The sequence below is a fragment of the Heterocephalus glaber genome, unplaced genomic scaffold (genome assembly GCF_053883595.1).
Source record: "Heterocephalus glaber isolate CG9 unplaced genomic scaffold, H.glaber_assembly_v1.0 deba00001141, whole genome shotgun sequence".
NCBI classification, from domain to species: Eukaryota; Metazoa; Chordata; class Mammalia; order Rodentia; family Bathyergidae; genus Heterocephalus; species Heterocephalus glaber.
The window spans coordinates 180,715-189,084 of NW_028258201.1; the positions used below are offsets into that span (position 1 = coordinate 180,715).

General features: G+C 58.4%; 2 protein-coding genes across 3 annotated transcripts; one reads left to right on the top strand and one right to left on the bottom strand.

Moving 5' to 3' along the window:
• The first annotated feature begins 693 nt into the window (after window positions 1-693).
• Window positions 694-2,777, top strand: Ppp1r11 (protein phosphatase 1 regulatory inhibitor subunit 11). The gene is made up of 3 exons (XM_004847116.4): window positions 694-877; window positions 2,053-2,161; window positions 2,556-2,777. Exons 1-3 carry the CDS (start codon window positions 809-811, stop codon window positions 2,756-2,758), a joined length of 381 nt encoding a protein of 126 aa, XP_004847173.1. The 5' UTR covers window positions 694-808; the 3' UTR covers window positions 2,759-2,777.
• Window positions 2,778-3,775: 998 nt separating this feature from the next.
• Rnf39 (ring finger protein 39) lies at window positions 3,776-8,207 on the bottom strand. 2 transcript variants are annotated; one of them, XM_004847117.3, is made up of 4 exons: window positions 7,345-8,207; window positions 6,605-6,627; window positions 6,306-6,397; window positions 3,776-5,027 (listed from the first exon to the last, which is right to left on the bottom strand). In XM_004847117.3, exons 1-4 carry the CDS (start codon window positions 7,705-7,707, stop codon window positions 4,456-4,458), a joined length of 1,050 nt encoding a protein of 349 aa, XP_004847174.2. In that variant the 5' UTR covers window positions 7,708-8,207; the 3' UTR covers window positions 3,776-4,455. The 2 variants fall into 2 exon arrangements, 1 of the variants encoding a protein (XP_004847174.2); XR_002395783.2 differs by lacking the exons at window positions 6,306-6,397; window positions 6,605-6,627; window positions 7,345-8,207 and having other exon boundaries at window positions 3,776-4,246; window positions 4,363-5,688.
• Window positions 8,208-8,370: the final 163 nt, after the last annotated feature.

Below are 8,370 nucleotides of genomic sequence, written 5' to 3' on the forward strand. Positions count from 1 at the left end.
AAATCCAAACCGAAGGTGTATTAAGTGCCCTGCTCTAATACCAACAGGCACAAGGCACGGACCAGAGGCAAGCCTTTTTTTTTTTTTTTTTTGGAATCGGGGATCGAACTCAGGACCTTGCGCTTTCGAGGCAGGCGGTGGCACCATTGAGCTAAATCCCCGGCCCAACCTGCTTGATTCTTAAGTATGTTTCCAACTGCTCCCAGTCCCGTTTCCTATTAGAGACCCAATGGAACGGTAAGGAAATGGGGGCTGGCCAAGAGAATGTCACCAAAGTCCCAGTTCCACCCGCCTCTTCCCAGCAGCGTTAAGGATCAAAGGGGCAGGGCCTCAACTTAACGTGGGCACCACCCTTTCCCTCAGCACGCCGTGTGAAGGGTTCTAACTCGGCCCACCCTCCAGGATTTAATGCTTTTACTTGGATGTTCGTGGGCACTACACTCGACACCCCTTCTTTCACCTCCGCAGGCCCGCCCCTTCCGTTAATGCTCCTTTTGGCGCCTGCGCGCTGGCGCCTTACGGCGGAAGTAGCCCTGCGTCTCCTGCCCTCTGACACATTGGGTGCTGGGGAGGGAAATGGGGACTGCAGGATGCGTCACACCCGGAAGTGGAGAGCCGGAAGTGGGGTTGGGCAGGTTATCCCCAGGGTTGGGGAAGTAGAGGCCCTGAAAGAGGCGGAAAAAAGAGGGCGGAGGATCCTGGCTACTACTCTGAATCGGAAAACGATTCTCTTAGAACTCAGAGACACAGAAAAAGGGAAGAGTGTCTCATCCCATTCCTCCTTTCCTCCCTTTCCGCAGCCTCAGCCATGGCCGAAGCAGGGGCCGGGCTGAGTGAGACCGTCACTGAGACAACGGTTACCGTGACAACCGAACCCGTGAGAAAGGCGGGGGGGGGGGCGGTGCTGTTTGGGGGTCTGGGAGATGCCGGAAGGAGGGGACAGGGCTTTAGGAAGTTTCCGGAGGGGTCGGATTTGGGAATCTGGGAGATGTGGGGTTGAATATCGACTGCGGGGATCGCAAGGGATTGGGAATATTTGGTGTGGCAGAGACGTTGCAGGAGGATAGAAAGGACCGTGTAATAGGGAGTTAGGATGTAATTGTTATTGCTTGGGGTGGTGGTCTAAGAAACAAACTGGGGATTAACTAGCAAGAGAGGTGCTAGGAGGAAATGAAAGGCTATGTAAGAAAGTATGGTTGTCGGGCAGCAGTAGGGGGACTTGACCGTAAGCATACTTAGCAATGGATTATTATTCAGTGGATGAGTGTAAAAGGAAGTGGAGAGAATGAAGAAACAGGAAATCAAAATGACAGTGGTATTTTGACAAATCAGGGAGGGCGATGTAAATCAGCATATGTATTTTTTTTTTCTTTTTTGCAAAAGCAAATTGTCTTTTTCAAAGGGAGATAGTTGCATGGGGTTTAATAATCTCAGCTTAAAGACAGTTTATTTTGTTGTTACTGTTTGGTACTGGGGATGGAACTCAGGACCTTGAGCTTGTGAGGCAGGTGCAGTGCCACTGAGCTAAATCCCTGGCATAAAGACAGGTTAGTAGTTGAGTCATAATTGCTACCAGAGATGCCAAGATTTGGGATGCTAGGAATAGGTGGATCAGGTAAGGAGGGCTGGGGTTGAGGATGAGAGAGGTGAGAATGCAGGTTTTTCTTTAGTGGGAAAAGAAATAAGGAGTCCAGCAAAAGAAAGGGAGATTACTGATTATTCTCTGGAGACTGAGAAAAATATTTTTCATGTGTTAATACCATCAAGGATGATGTGGGGAGGTTTTCCTTTTGAAGGTTTGCTGGGACCTTCCCTAGGTTAGGAACTGTGTCTTCTCTGTATACTAGTGATTGCCAAGAACAGGAAAAAATGCTTCTCCAGGACTCCCTGAAGTCAAAGACCTGTTCTATTTTGTCTTCCAGTACTCTGCTCTTCTGGGGCTCTATCTGTGGTACTGATTGAGCTGAGGAAGAAAAGAGAGGAAGTCTCCTGGGAGGGAATGGGAAAGGTCAGTAGGAGGAGACTAGGTAGGTATACCTCTTCATCTTCTAGGAGAACCGGAGCCTAACCATCAAACTTCGGAAGCGGAAGCCAGAGAAAAAGGTGGAGTGGACGAGTGACACTGTGGACAATGAGCACATGGGCCGCCGCTCATCCAAATGTGAGTCGTTGTGGACCCACGGCAGCCTTCAAACGTCTCCTGGCCTCCCAGAAGCCCCAGGAGGTCACAGTTCTGTCACTTTCCTTGGTGGTGCTCAGGGAAAAGTGGTTAAAGTTAAGGGAAAGAGGCAGAGAGCTTCTAGAACTGTAATATACCAAGGCCTGAGGGCAAGAAGTATCCAGTGGTAGAAGTGGGACTTCAGATTCTTGGTTCCCTAAAGGGACAAGGGGGTTGGGTGCCCAAGTCCCATGGTGTGGGTCTGGAGAAGCCAAGTCCTGTGAAGCAGGAAGAGACAGTAGTGGAAATAGGAATTTTCCGAGATCCCAGAGGAATGGAACTGACTGAACAGCTTATTCTTCCTTCTTTTTAACTGGGCTCCTCCATCCTAATCTAGGTTGCTGTATTTATGAGAAGCCTCGGGCCTTTGGTGAGAGCTCAACCGAGAGTGAGGAGGAGGAAGAGGAAGGCTGTGGTCACACCCACTGTGTACGGGGCCACCGCAAAGGACAGCATCACGCAACCCCAGGACGGACGCCCACCACCCCTCCTCAGCCTCCTGACCCCTCCCAGCCCCCTCCAGGGCCAATGCAGCACTAAATTCCTCTCTTCCGCACCAGTCCTGTGTCTGTCTGGCCCTGAATGTATCCACGTGGCTACCTGGGAACTAAACCCATGGATTGATCCCTTCTCTGGTCCCCCTTTCCCCTCTCTCTGCCTGCTAGAGGAAAGAGGAAGAGAAGGATGAACAGAGACCCATGCCTGGAACTCTGACTTGCTGCTATTCTGGGTCCCTCCAACTCTCATTTCCCCTCCCAGTACTCTCCCTGTTGGGGATCTAGGCATCTTAGTCCCAGTCTCTTCCCTTTGTCCTCACTGCCAAATGCCTGTCCTGGGATCCAGTTACGTGTCTTGGCTCTCTGCATGCTCAACATGAGTCTCATACACTTAACTGGTTTTTGAAAGTCCCAGCTTTCACTGCCAAGGTCCCAGTCAGATTCCAGGCAATCTCGCCCCTGCTATGCGTGTTAATCTTGGCTTTGAGCTCATCCACGTATGGATTTATATAATCCTGATTCTTCGTCCTTGCCTGTAGGATGGTGAGGTCTTCATGGAGAGCACAGGGCCCCAGCCTTTCCCCTCCTGTCTACCCGCCTCATACTCAGAAGGAGCCAGGAGAGAGGGCTTTATCATTTTTACACTAATGGAAAGTGGAACAAGAAATACTCATGTCCTCTCTCCCCACAGTTATAATTTGATACAGTATTTCTGACAAAGCTGGCTTGAGACTGGTCACTTAGAACCAGAAATCTTTTCAGCCTTTGGCCTTTCAGCTTCAGAGACATATAAGAAAGTCCACAGTGGGGGCAGAAAAAGGAAAACAATGGGAGTGAACAAGAAGATGGGGCCATGTCTCCTGCACAGCACTCCTACCCCTGGTAGGCTTAATGTCCACCAGCCCAGATTTCCAGCCATCCGGCTCTCCCTGACCCTTACCGGGATCTGGTTATCATTTTGTGGGCCTCTGGCTGTGCAGAGATCAGTTAAATCCATACCGCCACTGAGACCTCATTTATTGCCACAGATGCACAAAATAAATAACCCAACATCACAAAATGTGTTAAATACAGGCCCATTTATACATACGGGGAAAGATGGGAGAGTACAAAGGGACCCGTTTGAGGCGTCTGGGGCTGTCTGGGTGATTGCCAGCTTGAGGAAGGGGGAAGTAGCACCATGGGTTCCTTCTTTATGGAACCAAGGGGACTCTCAGGAGCGTGGTTAATAGAAGAAGGTTGTGAACATGGAAAGCCGTGGTGGAGTAGAACTGGCTTGCATTCCCCCACCCCCAAAGTAAAGGGTGTTCAGCTTGGTAGAGGTCTGTAGGGTGCAGGCCAAAATCAAGCTCTTGTTTCCCACGACAAGAAACCGCCAGTGGTCAGAACTAGGAAGCCTTTGAAGGTAGGAGAGGCGGGCCTCAGTCCAAACTCGGCCGTTTACCAACATTTGTGGGGCAGAGCATGTGCCCTAATTCAGGTTTCTAATAGCATGGAAAGGGAAGAACTCGGCTCAGAAGTATTGGAGTAGCTGTGGGGAGGAAAGAGGCCCAGAGGGAGGTTTGGGAATGGCTTTGGACATGGAGGTGGGGACCCAGAGGCCAGCTGAGGGCGCATGATCGCATGGGGGTTGGGGGGCGTACTTACAGCCCTGCCACAGGCATTCGGACGTGGTCCCAGAAATGAGTGGGGTCTCTGCACCCAAGGGGAAGCAGCCCCGGGGGTCTTGGGTCCAGACTTTCAGCCCTCTCCAGGCACCAGGCGCAGCGGGGTGCGGGGGTCGCAGGTGCAGAGCAGCGGGAAGATGCGCTGCCCCAGGGGCCCGGGCGCCTGGAAGGCGAAGAGCAGGTCGAGCGAGCGGCCGTCGTAGAAGGCCACGCGGCCGCGCTCGCAGTCCAGGTCCACGCGGATGCAGCGGGGCTCCGGCCCGGCGCCGCCCAGCAGGGTGGGCTCCGGGGCCGTGAGGGCCCAGAGGCGGCCGCCGCGGCCCTCCAGGGCCCAGATGGCCTCGGCGGGGCACAGCCGGACGCAGCCCTTGCGTGGCACCGACTCCCCGGCCGCGCCCACGGCGTAGTGGCTCTGGGCGTCTTCCGCGTCCTCCCCGGGGGCGTCTCTGCAGGAGGCAGTCTCCACCTCCCAGCAGTGGCGCCCAGCGCCGAAGCCCTGAGCGCCCAGCACCGCCGGGAGCTGATCAAAGCGCTCGGGGCCGTCTGGGGGCGCTGGCGTCCCGGGTGGGGCCAGGCGGACGCCGCGGCGGTCGGCAGAGACGAGCAGGCGGCGGTGCGCGGTGCCCGGGTCCAGCGTCAGGTCGGCTGGGGGAGCAGGAGAGGCCCGTGAGGGAGGTTTCCGAGTCGGGGGTGGGGACGCCAGGGCGCGCGAGAGACCCGGCTGCAAACCCCAGGGAGCTCTGGGGCTGAAAGCAAGGGGCCTAACTGGACCGGAGGACCGTGCGGCCCAGGGCAGGGCCACAGCTCCGAATCGGAGCAGGAAGACGGGCTGCGCTGCCGCCTTTGGAGGAAGCAGGACTAACACTCCAATCTGCAGCATCTGGAATGGGCCCGGGAGCCGGGTCAGCGGGACCGGTGACGGATCTGCAGAGAAAGACTGCCACCGACACCGGAACCCAGCGACAGCGGGTAGGGGCAGAGAGGGACCAGAGAGCCCTGCAGAACCAGCCACCTCCCACGGCACGAGTGGAGGCTGGCAGGCCTCCTGTACGGTCCGCGGGGCAGAGCAGCGAGATGGAGCCAGACGGAGGGTCCAGAGAGCAAACCGCTGGCCTCGGAGGTGTGGGCTGTTTGGGGAAAGATTCCCGAGCAGGGTCCTAGAAACTGTCAGGATTCGGGGCCAAGGTGACCAAGAGTCTTCTCTGAGCACTTGGAAGGATGACAGAAAGCAGCCCTGGGAGGGGCAAGAGAGGAAAGGGGACTGCAGGGGTGGAAGCTCCCTCCAGAGCATGCTGCCTGTGACCATGGAAGAGGGAATGGCTGGAATACGAGCAACTGAGTGAGGTCGGACATTGTTCTAGGGTAAATTGTGCCCCCACCAAATATGGTAACATCCCTTCATATCTCCAGATTGACCTTATTTGGAAATAGGGTCTCTACAGGGGTAAACTTTGTTTTGCTTTGTTTTGTTTTTTGAGACAGGGTCTCAGTAGGTAGTCCATGCTGGCACTGAACTCTTGGCAATCCTTCTGCCTCAGCCTCCTGACTGCTGGGAATACAGGTGTGTGCCACCACTACCGGCCTACAGAGGTAAACTTTAAATGAGGGTGGGAAAAAAGGAGGAATGTTTGTAAATTTTTAGATTTATTTATTTATTCAGTACTAGCAATTGAGCCCATGGCCTTTGCCCTGAGGGATACTGCAGGCCTTCTAAACATTTTTTAACATTTTGAGTAGGCAGTCTCACTAAATCACTGTTGCCCGGGCTGGGCTCAAACTTGCATTCCTCCTGCCTCAGCCTCCCAGAGTGCTGGGATTACAGGCGTGCGCTGCCACATCCAGCCAGGATGCACGCTTTCTAGAGCTACAATAGAGCACACCTAACACCCATGCTCATGGAGTTCCCGCCCTCCTCCCCCGTACCTGTCAGTCTGTGAAGCATGTTTTTGACCACAGGGTACTCTTCAGGGAGCTCTTCCTCCGAGTTAGATGACTTGGGCATGGCGACATCAAACCTGGACAGATGAGGGGAAGGGGCGGGAAGCCACTGGGTACCCTTCTGCCTCCTGAAGCTGATTCTGATGTCCCCGCTCCTAACTCACTGGGTTCTCCGGAGCGGGAAAGGGTGAGGCCAACACCCCCAAAACTTGCCTCTAGGTGGGAGCAAAGCTGTGGGCCAGGTGGGAAGGTAACAAGGAAGCAGCAGCAGAAGCGGGACTCACCGTCTCCAGGTCTTCCTCACATCCTAGGACAGCAGAAGGAAGCGGGGTTAGCCCGGGTCCACACCGCCCTCCCTCCTCAGCAGCGCCCAGTGGCTGCCGTCCCACCCCGACCTCTCCATTTCCCGCCTGTCCTCCGCCCCGCCTCTGCCCGAGCCTTCCTTCTCTTACCCTGTCCCCACTCGTCCCGCTCCTTCTTCGTGCTGCCCTGCTGTCCTCCTTCGAGGACCCGTGCTCCTTCCCCCGCCTGGCCAAGCCGTTTCTCCCCAACTCACTCGCTCTCCGCTCTGCCTCCCTTCCCAGCCCCACCTTTCTGTGGCTCCGTCCTTCTGCACCTTCTCGAGTGCAGCCGCCACCGCACCCTTCTCATCGCAAGGGCCAGAGCGCTTGAGCTGAGACGGAATATCCGAGCCTTTCGGCAAAGTTGCTTCCCCTCTCGCGTACGCCCAGTGACGTTTACTGCGCCCTTGGCTTTGTGTCTCCCCGCCTCGCTGCCCCTGTGGCTGCCCCTGCCCGGGCGGGTTGGAGCTGGGCGGAGCTGAGAAGCATCACAGCAGCACCGGTGGGCCGGGGCTGGGGCTGAGTCCGGGGCCCTGAGGGCTCCCCGCCGGCCCTCGGCCGCGCCTGGCTACGCTCCCGCCTCCTCGGGTCCCACCGCGCGGCGCCTGCATCCTCTGTCCTCCCGCCCGTCACGGGCCTCGGGCGTGCAACCCGGCCTCCTCCGCCGCCTCCTGGGCGCTCACCTCTCCGTGCGAGTCCAGGCAGCCCATGGTGGGGATGCGGCCCCCGCGGCGCCGTCCCGCGCGGACCCCCGGCTCGGCCAGCTTCTCCCGCAGCCCGCAGCTGATCCGCACCTCCACGGCCAGCCGCACGTTGGACCTCAGGCTGCGGCGGGGGCACGGCAGGCCGCAGCGCGGGCAGGCGGGCGGGGGCGCCTGGGTGCCGGGCCGCGGCGGCGCCCCCCAGCGGCGGGCCAGGCACGCGCGGCAGAAGCTGTGCTCGCACGCCAGGAGCACCGGGTCCTCGAAGGGGCCCCCACACAGCGGACACGTCGCCAGCTGCTCCAGACGCTCCACCAGCCCCGGGCCCAGCTCGGCTGCCTCCATGGGAAGCCGGGGTCGAGGCGCCAGGCCCTGCGCGATCCCCGCGGCCGCCTGCGAGCGCGCAGCGCCCCTGCTGCGGCCTGCCTCGGTGGCCCACGCTCGGACTCCCGCATCCACGTCCTCTCCGCCGGACGCACTCCCGGGCCGGCTCCGCCACGCCAGGCTTTATATGGGGGAGGAGGCTCCCGCAGGAGGTAAACATCACGCCTTGCGCAACGCCCATCTGGTTCTCCTGCTTCCCCGTGAGGACTGAGGAGAAGGGTGGGGCCCACGAGGCGCCTGGGTCCGCAGCCCGCGGGAGTCGCCAGGGGGCGCTCTGGAGGCTCGTGGCCGCGCGTGCCGAGGGAGCCCGCGTCCGCCCGAGGAGCCCGGTCTCAGTGCCGCCACCCGCACCATGAGCACCGGCACCGGGAGCACCGCCACCCCGCCTCGGTGCACGGCGCGCCGGCAGGGCGCCCGGGCTCGCTCTTGGCAAGTGTGCCCGCATCGCCAAGGTGTGAGTCATCGCGTGTGCCTGGCACACCTAACACCCGACCCCGGTGTGTGCGGCTCTGACAGCTCCGAGTGTTGCTCGGTGTGTGGGTCACTCCCCGCTGTCGCCGCTCTCCTCCCCACCTTCCGCTCTTACTCATTAAGGGCCTGAACCCCGCGGGAGGGGAGGGAGTC

Excerpts from the sequence above, each read along its gene's own strand:
- Ppp1r11 (XM_004847116.4), top strand. The coding sequence starts at position 809 with ATGGCCGAAGCAGGGGCCGGGCTGAGTGAGACCGTCACTGAGACAACG. Across the intron at positions 878-2,052 it reads TTACCGTGACAACCGAACCC|GAGAACCGGAGCCTAACCAT; the intron begins GTGAGAAAGGCG and ends TTCATCTTCTAG. Across the intron at positions 2,162-2,555 it reads GGGCCGCCGCTCATCCAAAT|GTTGCTGTATTTATGAGAAG; the intron begins GTGAGTCGTTGT and ends ATCCTAATCTAG.
- Rnf39 (XM_004847117.3), bottom strand. The coding sequence starts at position 7,707 with ATGGAGGCAGCCGAGCTGGGCCCGGGGCTGGTGGAGCGTCTGGAGCAG. Across the intron at positions 6,398-6,604 it reads GTGAGGAAGACCTGGAGACG|GTTTGATGTCGCCATGCCCA; the intron begins GTGAGTCCCGCT and ends TCATCTGTCCAG. Across the intron at positions 5,028-6,305 it reads CATGCTTCACAGACTGACAG|CCGACCTGACGCTGGACCCG; the intron begins GTACGGGGGAGG and ends CTGCTCCCCCAG.